Raw genomic sequence first — 17,217 nt, forward strand, 5'->3', positions numbered from 1 at the left:
AGGCAGGTGATGGTAGGAAAATGTTCGTGACGCCAGTGCCAATTAAACGGTGGCACGCCGTTTGCTGATAGCAGGAATAACTGAGGAACCACGTGATGTTAAAACAAAACTCCAACTTTAGTAGTTTCCATATAGAGACATTAACGGAAGCACAGTTCCTTTGCATACAGTTGATTTTTCAATACGGTCGATGCAGGCAATACAGATTAAGCAAGGTGACTTCAGAGTGTGAAACACAGGACTTGCAGTACAGGAGCTTGCACTCTATTCCTGACTGATCCTGGGACATAGAAAATCTTCTCCAAGGCCCAATACCTTAACTCTGGCGTATATCCTTGGTTCTCTCTTTATAAAGTACCTCCTCTGTTATCTTGAGTACCTCTTGCTTTCCTGCGCTTTGTCTCCCTCTCAGCTTCCTCAGGCTCTTTAACTGAGGTATTCCTGTTTCGGCATATGGGAATTCAGGAGGGGAACCTTCTCCTAGAATCTGGAACCCGGTTACAGGGACTGCAAAACCCTCTCCTGGACCGCAGGCTTCAGGCCTGGACTTGTCTCTGACATGGTCTAGTCTCCAACCACAACTCTAGACTCAACTTTAGACTCAACTCCAGACTCAACTCCAGACTCAACTGCCCTTCCTTTCCCTGTCTGGGCCTTATATAAACTAGGGCTCCCTAGCTCCCTCTAGTGACTAAGAGCTGGAATGACACCCCTAGCAGGCCTGTACATGCAAGTTTCACAGTAACAGGGAAATACATAGCATTACATTATATGACAATTTATAAAGATGACATATACCAACTTCCCCATAATTAAGGAGGGACGACAGCACACCAAGTGACACTTTTGTAGTGACGGGCATTACAGTCCCCGTACACTACATACCCCACTGCTTTAAGCTGAGTACGACCTCGTACTCCATCAGGGCTCGCCCAACTGGAACCTCTACCTGAAACAGAAAAAAGAGACATGCAGGCATACATACATGTAATTCATCTGCATTTACATTCATATCAGGTCCAATTGGCAAAGGTGAAAGGTGATGACAAGGGGCGTCGTTCTCTTCTCTTCAGGATAGTGAATGGAACTGGGGCGCTGACCTGGCACAGCGTAACATTATAACCAGGATAGTCCATGACAATGAATAAGTCCATAATAGAACAGCAAAATAGATAAAACAGTATAAAAGTTCTTGGAGGCTCAAAGAACAAACATGAGTCCGTACCCAGGTTATTTTCCTAATAAATCACAGAGGCTCTCGTGCGGTGGAGTCCATCTCTGGGCACATTTCCTTTTAAAAGAGCAAAAATCTCAGAGGCTCAGGTTCTTTTGAGTCTGTCTCCGGGCACGGTTCCTTAGTATCAAGTTGCACAATAAAATGACAGCAAAGACAAGTGCTGTAATACCCCTGATCAACCTGAAAAGGGGGATAAGGGTAAAAGGTGCAACTCAGGAACAGGCACAACTTGGCGTGGGATAGCAAAAGCAGGCAGGAGGTCCTGGAAACAAACTTGGCTTTGTTGACTTTAATACTTCAGTGGTCAACACCCACCACTGAGCCGTGGATAAACTGGCAGCAGCAGCAAACAACCAGGGAACATAGGACTCCTGTCCTGGAAGGGTTAACAGCATTTTTCGTTGGTGCAATAAATCAAAGGCCTAGCAGGCTGATTCACAGGGGTATGTCATCATTACCCGGCTCTGCTAGCAAGTACGGCCTGTAGTAGTCCTCTACAGGAGGATGTGCCCACATAACAGTGTTAGGGGGAAGCTGCAACGTGAAGGGACCCCTAATAGGTATTGGCCCCATGGGCCTAGGGGTAAACCTTTGGGTGGACCGTACCGGTCCCGGCATGATAATTGTGGGATGAAGTGGAGTGGATACCGCCGCCGCAAGCGGTCCGGTGGGCTCTGTGCAGCAACTCACAGCAACAGGGGGTCTTCTTTGGGGCACTGGCGGAGCGGTGGCAGCAGAAGGTAGTCTACGGGTGGTGACAGGCACCCTTACCTCGTCCTTCTTCGGCGGCGTCTGGATCCTGGCGGTCGCGATCTTGCGCAGCTCCCGCAACTTCTCTTCCAGCCGGACAATCTGCTCACCGATGCTCTCCGTGTCAGAGTCGCGGTCCTCTGCTGGCGCCGCCGGCGCAGGTACTGTCACCGATGGCACGGACTCGGCCTCTGCAGGTTCTGGTGATGCATCGGGTCTCCGACCCCTCCGGATGTTCTCAAAGGTATTTCGAAGTCCCTTTAGATTTTCCATCTCTTGCATGGTCTTCTCCCGACGAGGCAGCTCGGGGGAAGGGTAAGGGCTCACCCATTTTTCCAACACGGTTGGCTGCCAGAAGACGTTAGGCCCAATGAAGGAGCTCCGCTCCTGGAAGGCGTGATGGGCCGGCTCTGGAGAGCGTTCCGGTTCCCGCTCGCAGCCAGAGTAGTCTTCTTCTTCTGCCTCCCAGTCCTCAGGTTCTCGCTTGGGACGGGTCACGGCAGTGGCATAAGGGCCTCTCAGGCTCTCGGCAGGGGTGAACTCCACTTCCTCTCCCTCGCGGAGGCTGTGCTGATAGGAAGGGAGGTAGTCTCTCTTGACAGACCTTCTATTAACATATAAGTCTCTGCCAGTCAGGTAATCTTGTATGAACCCGTAGCCACGGGTTTTGTCAAAGGACACCACCACTCCCTTTCTCCTTTCCAGGCGGGGTTGGGTGTTGGTGTGTCTTTCATGGATTGTCTTGGTCAACTCTTCATAATAGATCTTGGTCTTTGTATTCCGCTTTATAGCGGCCTCCCGGATCTCTGCCATAAGTGACGACCACTTGAAAGAGGGTTGAAAGAAGTCTTTCCATGAGCCATAGCAGGGCTCTGGTTCTTTCTCCCGTGGGCGGCAGGCGGGTTTCTCCGGTCCCGGAGAGTAGGCCGGTGGAGCCTCCTCTGGCTCTACACCAATATCATACATTTTTGGGATCTCAGGCGCGGACGCTGCAGCAACGCTCTGTTCACTTTCCAACATGCTCGATCCTTCTCTGGAGAGCGATAGGGTCGCTTCAATTAGATCAGCCAGCTCCTCCCATTGCACTGGGAGGCCGCCCCCCAGGTATTCCAGTATATGGAAGGCGGTGTCCATGCTGGCAGACATGCAAATGTCCAGATAAGCAGTGGCGCCTGACCTTGAACTCCTTCCCGCTATTTCCTCAGAAAGGCGCCAATTTTTCCCGCCTTTTCGGGACGAAGATGACGCAGCAGTAAATTCAGCAAGCTCAGCGGCCATCTTTAGCAAGAAACGCTGTCTATTCACTGACAGCAAGCAGGATGATGAAAAGTCCACAAAACCACACTCCGATGTGGCGATTTCCTTCCTCTTGGTAGCGCAACACTACACAGCGCTCCTTGGAGGTTTTAGGCACACCTTGGGTAGGATTCTCAGTTCACAAAGTCCACTTTAAATAAACAGGCAATATGTCACTTTGGTCACAGGGCAACTATATAAGGCACAAAGTTCACGCTTCTTGCACTAGAAAGCGTGCGTATCCTGTTCGTGACGCCAAAAGAGAGGTGCAGCGTACTCAAGTTGTGTGTAGAAATGTGTTCCTGGGTGTAGTAGTGCAATAGACACTAACCTGAGACGGCTGACTCTCTGCATAAGCAGGTGATGGTAGGAAAATGTTCGTGACGCCGGTGCCAATTAAACGGTGGCACGCCGTTTGCTGATAGCAGGAATAACTGAGGAACCACGTGATGTTAAAACAAAACTCCAACTTTAGTAGTTTCCATATAGAGACATTAACGGAAGCACAGTTCCTTTGCATAGAGTTGATTTTTCAATACGGTCGATGCAGGCAATACAGATTAAGCAAGGTGACTTCAGAGTGTGAAACACAGGACTTGCAGTACAGGAGCTTGCACTCTATTCCTGACTGATCCTGGGACATAGAAAATCTTCTCCAAGGCCCAATACCTTAACTCTGGCGTATATCCTTGGTTCTCTCTTTATAAAGTACCTCCTCTGTTATCTTGAGTACCTCTTGCTTTCCTGCGCTTTGCCTCTGTCTCCCTCTCAGCTTCCTCAGGCTCTTTAACTGAGGTATTCCTGTTTCGGCATATGGGAATTCAGGAGGGGAACCTTCTCCTAGAATCTGGAACCCGGTTACAGGGACTGCAAAACCCTCTCCTGGACCGCAGGCTTCAGGCCTGGACTTGTCTCTGACATGGTCTAGTCTCCAACCACAACTCTAGACTCAACTTTAGACTCAACTCCAGACTCAACTCCAGACTCAACTGCCCTTCCTTTCCCTGTCTGGGCCTTATATAAACTAGGGCTCCCTAGCTCCCTCTAGTGACTAAGAGCTGGAATGACACCCCTAGCAGGCCTGTACATGCAAGTTTCACAGTAACAGGGAAATACATAGCATTACATTATATGACAATTTATAAAGATGACATATACCAACTTCCCCATAATTAAGGAGGGACGACAGCACACCAAGTGACACTTTTGTAGTGACGGGCATTACAGTCCCCGTACACTACATTTCTACAAGATCTTGGAGAGTGTCTGTGGGAATTTTTGCCTATTCATCCAGAAGAACATTTGTGAGGTCAGACACTGATATTGGATGAGAGGTTCTGACTCACAACCGCCGTTCCAGTTCATCCCTAATGGTGTTGGATGGGGCTGCGGTCAGGGCTCTGTGTGGCCAGTCTAGTTCTTCCACATTAAACTCACCCAGCCATGCCTTTATGGACCTTCCTTTGTGCACTGGGGCACAGTCATGCTCGAACAGAAGAGGGCCTTCCCCAAACTGTTCCCACAAAGTTGAATGTATACAATTGTTCCAAATGTCTTGGTATGCTAAAGAATTAAGATTTCACCTCCTGGTCCTAAGGTACCTTGGCCAACCCCTGAAAACAACTCCATAGCATTATCAACCACAGTGAGCAAAGCAAGGTCCATAAAGGCATGGTTGGTGAGTTTGATGTGGAAGAACTTGACCGGCCGCACAGAGCCCTGACCTCAACCCCATCCAACACCTTTAGGATGAACTAGAATGGAGATCGTGGGCCAGGCCCTCTCCTCCAGTGTCTGACCTCACAAATTCTCTTCTGGATAAAAGGCACAAGTTCCCACAAACACTCTTAAAAAATCTTGTAGAAAGTGGGGACCAATTCCATATTAATGCCTATGGATTTAGCATTAGATGTCATAAAAGCTCCTGTAAGTGTAATATGTAGGTGCCCCAGTACTTTTCTTCATATACTTTATGAAACATAGATATAGATAGATGTCATGATGGAGAAAATTCACATCTTTTTCTTTCCTAGTGCCTACAATATGATTATTATCTTAGGTGTGCATATTTGCTAGGTATTAAACTCTCTGGCCAGGAGGGGGAGCTAAAGCCTCCACTATACAATCCCTCTTTACTACAGTACAATAGTAATCCTTGCACATCAGGAATGAGCTCCGTTTTTGGTTTTCACTTCCAGCCCTCCCAAAGCCATAGCTTTTTTTTTTTTTTTTTTTTTATGTTCACCTAGGTGTATAATGGCTTTTTATTGTGTTTTTAAGCTGAAAAAAATAAAAACCTTAGTCTCCATATTCTGACCCCTATAACTTTTTGGTATTTATATGTACGGAGCTGTGTGAAGACTACTTTTTTTGCAGGGCGATCTGTACTTTTCAGTGATACCATTTTGGATCACTTTTTTTTACAATTTTTATTGTGGGAGGAGTAGTGATTGAAAAATGACGAATCGGCCATTTTGACATTTTTTTTTCCGTTTTACCATTTTCCGTATGGGATTCAATTATTTATAGTAATAGTACAGGCATTTTTGCGCACCGGGATACCTATGATGTGTTTTAGTTTTTTTGTTTTTCATTGTGGGGAAATTAAATTTTTTATAGCTTTAAAATTTTTTTTATTTAGAAAAACATTTTTTTTACACTTTTTTTTTTTTTAATAGTTTCCATAGGGAACTATAACAAGCACTCATTGGATTGCTTTTCTCATAGACTCCAATGCATTAGGACTTTACTGTGTTTCTATGGAGCCCTTCCTAGAGTAGGGGCTCCATAGAAATGACTATGCAGCAGCCTCCTGTCACACAGGAGGGCCGGGGCTGCTGCTAACAAGCTTCGGCTCTCCCGATCCCCGGCCAGGGGGAGCCGGGGCACACCCTGTTTTTCACGCGCTTAGATTGCTTGCTGAGATTGACCATGGCATCTGAAGTATTAAATGCCACCGATCGGCATTACCACAGGTCACGGACATTAGCTGTATGAAACAGCTCCGCTCAGGAGTGGGTGCCATCTTTAGGCTACGTCTACACGACGACAATAAGTCGCGCGACAGATAGGGCAAAACTACACTGCAACATTTGTCGCGCAACAATTTTTATAATGGCAGTCTATGGTGTCGCACTGCTGCAACATGCAACATGCTGCGACTGCGACGCAACAGTCGCAGAAAAATCCATCTCGAATGCATGTTGCAGTGCGACACCATAGACTGCCATTATAAAAATTGTTGCGCAACGTTGGTGCGACAAAATGTTGCGCGACAAATGTCGTCGTGTAGACGTAGCCTTAAAGTCCCGACTGCCGACGTAAATAGTCATATGGCAGTCAGGAAGGGGTTAAAAAGCTAATTTGGGGAAAAATTGGCTTAAAGGGGTTTTGCTATTAATGATGTAAAAATTGAAAATCATGCAACTAGTGGCAGTTAAACTGAGCACGTTTTGACCGGCTCAGTGAGACGGGCACAAAAATAAGGAAAAAGAACAGACAGCAGGTGGCGCTATACAGATACATTTTATTGAATAACCCACTGGCTATACAACATTTTTAATTACATGCAATTACAGAAGTATTCAGCTCCGCCGGGTGCTGGTTTGAAAACTGTAGAATATGTTTTGTGACACAAACCCTTACTGTTATGCAATTTACCCTTCAGGACTGCGCCCTGCCGCTTGCCGTGAAGACGGAGAATGTGACAGCGGAGCTGCGACTGTGCAATAAACTCACAGAGCTACTGATGAGCACGAAGAACTACCAGGAAGCACTGGAACATGCCAAGATGGCGCTGGCCCTGAGTGTCAATTTAGGTAACAATCAAATATGTTTTATAGCAGCTCTTCAAAGATATACGAAAAAAATCCTTCCAGATGTTAGGACATGCTGCCGAGGCTGAAATCACAGCGTACCCAGGCATTCACCATGGGCATGATGTTTTGCAATGCAAAGGATGTTTCACCTGTCTAAGCTGTGCCGCCAAAAACCATGCAGTTATGCCCCGCGGTCCTCGGATGCGGAGGACACTACCGACACATCAGTCTGGCTGTGTGTCTAAAGCCTGGCCTGGCTGTTTAGCTCAGGGGCGTAACTAAGGGTCCATTCACACGTCCGTAGTGTATTGCGAATCCGCAATACACCCGGCCGGCACCCCCATAGAACTGCCTAATCTTGTCCGGACAAGAATAGGACATGTTCTATTTTTTTCCGGCGCTGCAGACCGGAAGATCGGGGGCGCGCTCCGGAAATTCCGATAGCACACTGTCTGCTGTCCGCATCCATTCCTGCCCCATAGAGAATGAATGGGTCCGCACCCGTTCTGCAGAATTGCGTAACGGGTGCGGACACATTCACAGACATGTGAATGGCCCCTAAGAGGTAGCAGGCGCTACCGGGCCCGGGAGGCTGAGGGCACCCAAAGACCTTCTGCCGTATAAGAAGACACTGGTGTTATAGAAATCACACGGTAGATGGGGGGCCCTGTTACCGATTTTGCACTGGGCCCAGGATTAAGCCTCTGGTTTAGTTTATAAATAATTGGATACATTTGTAAAAAAAAAAGCTGTGAGTCACATAACATCTGTACAGGTTTTCAGCCTTTTAGACATGAATGTTTCAATTCACTGACACAAAGCGGAGATCTTGAAAATGATAAGAAACTAGAACACAAAGCAGATTAGAAAACGGCACAACTTCATTATATACTTTGCACAGGATTGGCTCTTTTCATCCAAAAATAGTGCCACACTGGTTTACAGGTTGTGTCTGGTATTGCTGGTCAACCTCATTCACTTAAAGGGGTATTCCGGTATTATGGTTAGATTAAGTTATCCCTATCTATAGGATAGCAGATAACTACTAGATCGGTGGGGCTTCCTACCACTGGGACTCCCACCAATCAAAAGAACGAGAGCCCAGTACCCCCTGCAGCCCCTCTGAAATGAATGGAGTGGCCGGTCAGGCATGCATGTGATTGCTCTATTCATTTCTATGGGAATTCCGGAGACTCCCATAGAAAAGAATTAAGTGCCTTTAAGCGGCCATGCGCATCTTCGACCCCCCGCTCCGTTCATTTCAGGGGGCTGCAGGGGATCGGTTGGAGTCCCAGCAGTAGGACCCCCGCCAATCTAATAGTTATATTAACTTCTAACAACTGGATGATGCAATACCAGAGACGATCTGTAGGAAGGTGGGGCGCTGTTTCTGAAAAAAAAAAAAGTTGCCTTGTTTTTCAAATCCTGCTCAATCCCCTCAAATACCCCCGCCATAGATATGGGGACACAATGTAGTTTGTGTTGTCAGCCTAAATACGGCAGAATGCTCTCCCCTCCTATGTGATATATAGTGCTGGTCTATAGGGGGGTCACTAATCATGGTGCTCATATTATCATTTCCACATAGTATTCTTCTCCAGCTGCAATTCCTGAATAATAACATTATAACTGTAAGCTTCTATGTCCTTCCAGGGAATCAGCTGAATGAGCGGGTCTCGTATCACAGATTAGCCGGGATTTACAGCCACCTGAATCAGTCAGAACTCGCAGAGCATTTCTACCTGAAAGCACTTTCCCTCTGCTCGTCTCCCCTGGAACTAGAAGAGGAGTCTGTTTACTACATGAAAGTTTACCTGGTCCTAGGGGACATCATATTCTATGACCTGAAGGTGAAGACCCAAACATGTAGAGGACATCAAGTCACGTCCATTTTCTGTGTACATTAACCCCTTAGTGACCACTAATATGCCTTTTTACTGACATAAACAAAGGAGGTCTTAGCTAAACAGCTTACATGTACTTAAAATGGTGCATTAAAAAACTATAACTTGTCCGGCAAAAAAATAAGACCTTATACAAGTACATTGATGAAAAAAACAAAAAGTTATAGCTCTTGGAATGCAATTTTTTTTTTAAAAAATGTGTGTGGTCACTAAGGGGTTAATGCAATCTAATGTTCTCTTTTATCAACCATATCAGCCTGCGGAGAGGCTAAATGTAATAATCTTCAATAGGATAAGTGACAATTTCCGAAAAACCCTTGTAGTCGTAGTCACCACCACCAATGTACTCCTCAGATGGTGGACTGAGATGAATGACATCATATTCATCAACCTTCGGAAAAGTGTTTTTACTTGTGTAGGGAGTGTCTGCCCTTGAAAACTATAGGTCCGAAATTCTACAATCTTTCATTTTTTAAAATATATCTTAAAGGGTTTCTGTCACCACAAAGTTGCGGACCTTCGGATGCAGATCGCAGACCCCATTTAAGTGAATGGCCCCCGCGGTCGGTGCCCGTGCATTGCGGACCGCAAACAGTCGTGTTCATGAGCCCTTAGGCCTCTTTCACACGGGCGTTGCGGGAAAACGTGCGGGTGCGTTGCGGGAACATGCACGATTTTTCCGCGCGAGTGCAAAACATTGTAATGCGTTTTGCACTCGCGTGAGAAAAATCGGCATGTTTGGTACCCAAACCCGAACATCTTCACAGAAGTTCGGGTTTGGGTTAGGTGCTGGGTAGATTGTATTATTTTCCCTTATAACATGGTTATAAGGGAAAATAATAGCATTCTGAATACAGAATGCATAGTAGAATAGGGCTGGAGGGGTTAAAAAAAAAAGAATAATAATTAAACTCAACTTAATCCACTTGCTCGCGCAGCCGGCATCTCTTCTGTCTTCTTTTTTGCTGTGTGCAGGAAAAGGACCTGTGATGACATCACCATGGTAAAAGATCATGTAACGGACCATGTGATGACCGGAGTGACGTCACCACAGGTCCTTTTCCTGCACACAGCTAAGAAGACAGAAGAGATGCCGGCTGCGCGATCAAGTGGATTAAGGTGAGTTAAATTATTATTATTTTTTTTAACCCCTCCAGCGCTGTTTTACTCTGTATTCTGTATTCAGAATGCTATTATTTTCCCTTGTAACCATGTTATAAGGGAAAATAATAATGATTGGATCTCCATCCCGATAGTCTCCTAGCAACCTGTGCGTGAAAATCGCACCGCATCCGCACTTGCTTGCGGATGCTTGCGATTTTCACGCAACCCCAATTTAATTTCTATGGGGCCTGCGTTACGTGAAAAACGGACAAAGAGGAGCATGCTGCGATTTTCACGCAACGCACAAGTGATGTGTGAAAATCACTGCTCGTGTGAACAGCCCCATAGAAATGAATGGGTCAAGATTCAGTGCGGGTGCAATTCGTTCACCTCCCGCATCGCATCCGCGCGGAATACTCGCCTGTGTGAAAGGGGCCTTAGAGATAGCAGCAGATGTGGAGCAGAGGAAATAATACAAGAAGGGCAACTCACGCAGGTAGAAAAGCAAGGAAAAGACAGCAGCATCCTGGACACACAGATCCAGCATGTTTTACTGGCAAGGACATGTCCATATGAGAAGTCTGAAACTAGGAGCAGGTTGCATTCTGAAGAAGAATGAAGGAGTTAAGATTGCAGACAATAATTTAGTGCAAATTTTTTTTTTTACTCAAAATAACCAGTAATATATTTAAAAATCATTTTCCATGTCAAATGTGTCCATAGCTTTTAAAGGAGTACTCCCACAAAAAAGTTTACAACATGTACTCAATGCAAATAGTAGGACAGGTAATACTGTAATCTGCTTATGGATGGATTTATCCAAGTGATAGGTGCTGCACTCTGGTCCATGTGACTGGCACTCCGATTTTCTGCATCTTATGGCTTTTGTGTTGACTGGTACACAGTTTTTGTGGGAGAGCTTTTTTTGCACAATAATATTCTGACTGCCTATGCTCACCACTAGGGGGAGCTTAGGAGCTCACGGCATACTGTTATAGCTTGGATGAGTGAATAGAGTGACAGTAATGCATGTACAGCACTGCTAGTACCATGCCCGGCCATCTCTGCAGGGAACAACTGTATATCAGAAAATAGGAAGCTCCCATCCCTACTAGTGTTGATCGCGAATATTCTAATCGCAAATTTTTATTGCGAATATCGCCACTTCGAAAGTTTGCGAAGATGTAGAATATAGTGCTATATATTCGTAATCGCGAATATTCTAGATTTTTTTTTTTATCAGTAACCTCCCTTGTTGCTTCTGGGCCAATGAGAAGGCAGCAATATTTTTGTCAGAGCTTAGCAACATCCCTAGCAACCAATAGGAAAGTTGCCTACCCCTTACTATATAAGAACCTCCCCAGCAGCCATTGTCTGCAGTGACATTGCTGTGCTCTGTGCTTTCATCTCGATCCTTAGGGTAATTTCACACTTGCGTCTTTCTTTTCCGGCACTGAGTTCCGTCAAAAGGGCTGAACGGAGAGCATTCCGTTCAGTATGCATCAGGATGTCTTCAGTTCAGTCTCCGAAGACTTGCCTGAATGATTTTTTTTTCCATAGGAATATATTAGCACAGACCGAAAAAAAGGTGAAAAAAAAAATGCTGGATCCGTTTTGCCAGATGACACCGGAAAGACGGATCCGGCATTTCAAGGCATTTTTAAGACTGATCGGGATCCTGATCAGTCTTACAAATGCCATCAGTTTTGCCGGATCACTCTGCCGCAAGTGTGAAAGTAGCCTTATCCAATGACATTAGATAGTTAGTTAGTTAGCTCATTTATATATAATACAGATAGTCAATGTAGGTTAGATCATGATATAGTGTAGCTGATAGGTTCCAGTGCAGGGTGTTAGGTAGTGTGATAGGAATTACTGTGCTGTGATAGGGATTAGTGTCTCTGTTAGACATAGTGCTGTGATGTCACAACAATACTTAGTGCACCAATCAGTAATATCTACTCAGACCTGATAAAATGTGAAGTTGCATGTTTTGCGCAAAAAATATGCGCATCATTAGTGCTGATTTGCGCAATCGTGAAAATATTGACTGGAGATCACGAATTCTAGAATTCTCAAATTTATTGCAAATACTATGCGGGAAAGATGTCGCGAAAACGAATATTGCCTTTGCCGCTCATCACTAATCCCTACTAAGGTATATTATTAGACTTTAAAAGGGCTGTCCAGGTTAACAGAAATATATCATATTTTAAACAAGTGGATATTGACTAATGTGACCAGACACATTAGATAGCTGCCATTCCTCCTAACACCCATCCACACGCACGATCAGGTTCAGCACAAGACGCTGTCAGACACCTAGTGATTGCTCATCTCCCTTGAGAATCAATGTGCAATCACGGCCACCACTGATGGATTGCAGGGCGGTCGTATCCCTGGAAACAAGCGGTGTATAATGTGATGGAAAAATAAATCCAGCCAGCAAAGGATGCAACATGGACAATCACAATACATTAGTAAGTGCCTTGTATTAACTTCCTCTACATGATAAATGCCAATTGCTGAAGTGAGAACAACCCCTTTAAGGAGTAAACAAAAGAGAAAAATAATACATATTTTTACACAAGCACTGATGTAATACTGCCCCCCTTGGGTCAGTAGTAGAATTCCTATACAATACCTACCTACAATTGATCTTTAAAGAGGACCAGCCACCTATCCTGACATTTCTATTTTATCTGGAACATCTATTGTTCTGACTCTATATTGTGCCGTTCCCGCCAGAGGTTTATGAATGAGTTGCTAGCAGTTTGCAATGAAGGCCCAGATGAGTGTTACCAACTGGAGTGGTGTCCCTGCACAATCTGACACTGGCAGCACTGATCGGATAGTGCCAGACTGTGCAGGAGCACACCTAGATCAGTGATGGCTGGCCTCCGGCACTCCAGCTGTGGTGGAACTCCAACTCCCAGCATGCTCCGTTCATTTGTATGGAGTTCTGAGAACAGCCAAGCAAGTGTGTATGTTGGGAGTCGTAGCTTTACTACAGCTGGAGTGCCGGTGGTTCGCCATCACAGACCGGGACGGCCCTTCATTGTAAAGTCATTCACCACTTCTAGTAGGAATAATGGAGGAACGGCACATCAGGGAGTCATAAGAATAGATGCTCCAGAACTGTTATTACAGATGTGTAAAATATACTTTTATTATGAGCTGGTTATGGCAGAAATAATAATAACCATAATATTAATATTCTTTATATATATATGTATAGAGATGGGCTGTGCTCTATGGTAACGCTTCTGTGTATTGTAGGATCCCTATGATGCGGCCGGATACTATCACCTCGCCCTGGCCGCGGCTATGGACTTAGGCAACAAGAAGTCCCAGCTGAAGATTTACACCCGACTCGCCGTCATTTACCATAATTTTCTAGTCGACCGAGAGAAGTCACTTTACTTTTATCAAAAAGCCCGGACCTTTGCCACAGAACTTAATGTACGAAGGATAAACCTCTCTTCTGGGCAGCAAAACCAGGCGCCGACTCCCATTTACTGAATGGGGAGGGGGGGGGGGGGGGGGGGCAGGGATTTTATCATGAAATATTTAGTTTTATCATTTACTATTGTAAATTCTGCAAAAGAACATAAATACTTTCCAGTACTGACGCCAATTGGTGCGACCGTTTTGATTGTGTAGGGTCACATTGGACCAACCTGAAGAACCTGCTGCGATGAATCCACCTCTCTTATAACACCGCATATTCCACCATTCAGGAGTCTGGGAAAGCTGGGTGACAACCCTTTCTTAGAGATGCAATGGCAGCTATTCTAGGTGTCACCCTCCTGAAACATCTGAATAGAAGATTTGCATTTGTTTGATGCTCTATGGCAGGGCTGGGCAACCTGCGGCTCTCCAGCTGTTGTAAAACTACAACTCCCACCATGCCCTGCCGTGGGCTGATAGATGTAGGCTGTCTGGGCATGCTGGGAGTTGTAGTTTTGCAACAGCTGGAGAGCCACAGGTTGGCCAGCCCCCTGCTCTATGGGGATGTCTGTTCAAAAAAAAAATTCCAATATTATTCCCTATTAAGGAATTCTGACATAACAAAGGGGGGGGGGGGGGGGATCTGTGCAGTATTGCAGTTCTGACCCATTGACTCCAATGCAGCTGAGCTGCAATACCAGACACAACCCATGGTGATGTTTTTGGAAGAAAGCAGCCATGTTCTTTTCTAATTCTGGACAACCCCTTTAATTTCTTGATCGGATGCTAGGCAAAAATATAACTCATTAGGCAGTCCTGTGCATTCAAACAAATAAACAGTAGGGGGTGCTATTATATTTTGTTATTTTCATTTGGTTCTGGCCCCCTACCTGTAGGGCCCCTGCACAGTCTGCCCATGATGGTAGTTGTAGTATGTACTGCATCAGGCTACATTACAGTCTCCGGTTTAAACATGATGGGGGACATTTACTAATCTATTTACGTCACTTTTGCGGTGTAAATCGGCCGCCAATTTTCTAACAAGCCATTCATGCGGTAAAAGTTGTGACATTTTCCCTTTGACAGCACTTTTCAGAAGTGGCGAAAAAAGAGGGAGTGCCATGGGAATAGAGAGTGGGTGGCGCAGCAGGCCCGCCACATCTAGCTTTCTTTACGCCATTTTTCTGGCATGAATAAAGACTTAAAGGGAACCTGTCACCGGGATTTTGGGTATAGAGCTGAGGACATGGGCTGCTAGATGGCCGCTAGCACATCCGCAATACCCAGTCCCCATAGCTCTGTGTGCTTTTATTGTGTAAAAAAAACAGATTTGATCCATATGCAAATTACCCTGAGATGAGTCCTGTACGTGAGATGAGTCAGGGACAGGACTCATCTCAGGTTAATTTGTATATGTATCAAATAGTTTTTTTACACAATAAAAGCACACAGAGCTATGGGGACTCGGTATTGCGGAAATGCTAGCGGCCATCTAGCAACCCATGTCCTCAGCTCTATACACAAAATCCCGGTGACAGGTTCCCTTTAAATCTACGGCCGCTAGGAGGCACGCCTGGAAGATGCACCAAATATATGAGAGGCGTTCCCCTCTCATATAAATTTTATACATTAATTTTACGTATCCTCAGGGGAAATCAAGACCAGTGTACAATACTCTGACCTTGATAAATGTCCCACACACACATCTTGGGCATGCACAGTACAGACACTGAACAAGCAGGGGCTACAGTCAGAAGTTCTGCACCCGAGAGTTTGGACAAGGCAGAAACAAGAATCCACCTCTGTATGTGATCTGGGAAGAAAACTGGATTCGATCAGTAGAAAAGTAAGACATCGTGCATACACCTATTTTACTGTATTGCAATTACATTTTTTGGTCTCCAGGGGGCAGTCATGGCTTTTATTTTTTTTTGGATAAGAACTTTCATCACATGAAACTTTAAGATGAAATTAAACTACACATACACAGATGTCATTCCCATTTGGAAGCCTTTCAGTACATTGCACTGGACACATACCTGAGCCAATAGAACCAGTCGTGCACACATTTAGAAGAACTGATGGAAAATGTTGATTTTAGTTTTTTGTTTTTGTTCTTCTGCCCTAATGAAAATGATTATGTAACTTACGACAAACTTCAGAAACAAAGGGGGACATGTATCATGCTCTGTACGTCCAAAAATTGGCCTCAAAAAGTCGCCAGGGTTGACCCACACAATGGTTGAGCAAAGTTTTTCAACTTTTTGGGGATTTAGAGACCCGCTCACCGCTTTTACAAAAGGTGGGCAGAACAGGCAAGGAATGGGTAATAAAGGGGCAGTTACATCCAGTCCAGCATATTTATTATAATCTACGTCCGAAAACTAGAGTAAATTATGGCGGAAATTTACACCAGCTCCCTGGCGAGGGGTGTGTGAAGGAACTTAATGCAGAGAGCACTTAACGATGACGCTCCACCTCCTTGACACTTGCAGAAGCAGAACTTGGCATGTTAAAACATGATATTCACACAACCCCTGATAATAAAAGCCCCACAAAAGGTAAGTTTGTCCTGCTGTCCCCAACCACTGCCTAGTGCTATCATAGATAGAAACATAGAATGTGTCGGCAGATAAGAACCATTTGGCCCATCTAGTCTGCCCAATATACCCAATCTGCCCTATCAGAAATTTAGCATGGTCAGAACAGGTTATAGACTCCCTTTACATGAGTTATCCCACAAAAAGTATTACTATGCAGCGAGTAAGACATTTCAAATAAAATTTTACTGCAATATATGGTATATACAAAAAAAAAATTTGCACTGTCATTTCCCCGCTCAGGCCAGGTCTAAAAATGTGAGCGTGGCGTGGCTGGGGAAGAGGATGGGCTGGCAGGCCTATCTCATTTACCATTTTCTATGCCTGTTTTAGGCGTAGTAAATGGTCTTAATGTAAGACATCTAGGAAGCTGTCTTACATTTGGCAGCGGCGCTGGATACGCTGAAGTTATGTAGAGGCCGGTGCCTCATCATCCATCGCCAGGTATAGGGCTTATTAAGACCAGCGTCTAAAATGTTAGTCTTAATAAATGTGTCCCATAGTCTGTACATTACATTTTCATCTCTGGTAGCACCCCCTGTTCTGGTACACCTTCTTCTGCATTCCCAGGTGGACTAAACCTCTATCCTGTACTGTGCCTGTGCTGGAAACTGAAGCACATGGCTCCATGTGATAATTTAGGAGAAGTTAGGTCCATGCCTGACCATGTTTACACTGCCTGTCCCTATCAATCAAAGTGCAGAGGGCGTGGTAGTTGCAGAGAAAACTGAGCCTCTAAGTGTAATGACAACGCCCCCGTTGCTCCTAGAGACTCATTTGCATAAATGAAAACATAATTTTTCTCAGCAATGAGGGCATATATGAACATGGAACCAACACAGATGCCTTCAGGTACCAAGTGCACACGCAACTGGTCAGCCAGTTTCATAGGTACAAATCTGCTGACAGATGCCCTTTAAACAGGACACATTTGTATGCCACCCCTGTACTGGAATATAATAGCACCTTTTTTGTGACTAAGTCGCAGAGATAAATCTGGTGTTCCTCTATTCTGCCAAAGATGTACGTGAAAGAAGTCTATGATGATTGGCAATCTC

General features: G+C 45.1%; 1 protein-coding gene across 3 annotated transcripts in view; it reads left to right on the forward strand.

Moving 5' to 3' along the window:
- SH3TC1 (SH3 domain and tetratricopeptide repeats 1) overlaps window positions 1-13,772 on the forward strand; it is a 74,779-nt gene extending 61,007 nt beyond the window's left edge. For all 3 annotated transcript variants that reach the window (XM_040419156.1, XM_040419157.1, XM_040419158.1), the window contains exons 16-18: window positions 6,951-7,101; window positions 8,755-8,951; window positions 13,389-13,772. In XM_040419156.1, coding sequence (XP_040275090.1) covers window positions 6,951-7,101; window positions 8,755-8,951; window positions 13,389-13,631 — 591 coding nt within the window. In that variant the 3' untranslated portion in view covers window positions 13,632-13,772. The remainder of the gene's footprint in view (window positions 1-6,950; window positions 7,102-8,754; window positions 8,952-13,388) is intronic.
- Window positions 13,773-17,217: the final 3,445 nt, after the last annotated feature.

This window comes from Bufo bufo, chromosome 2, assembly GCF_905171765.1.
Source record: "Bufo bufo chromosome 2, aBufBuf1.1, whole genome shotgun sequence".
In the NCBI taxonomy this organism is placed as follows: Eukaryota; Metazoa; Chordata; class Amphibia; order Anura; family Bufonidae; genus Bufo; species Bufo bufo.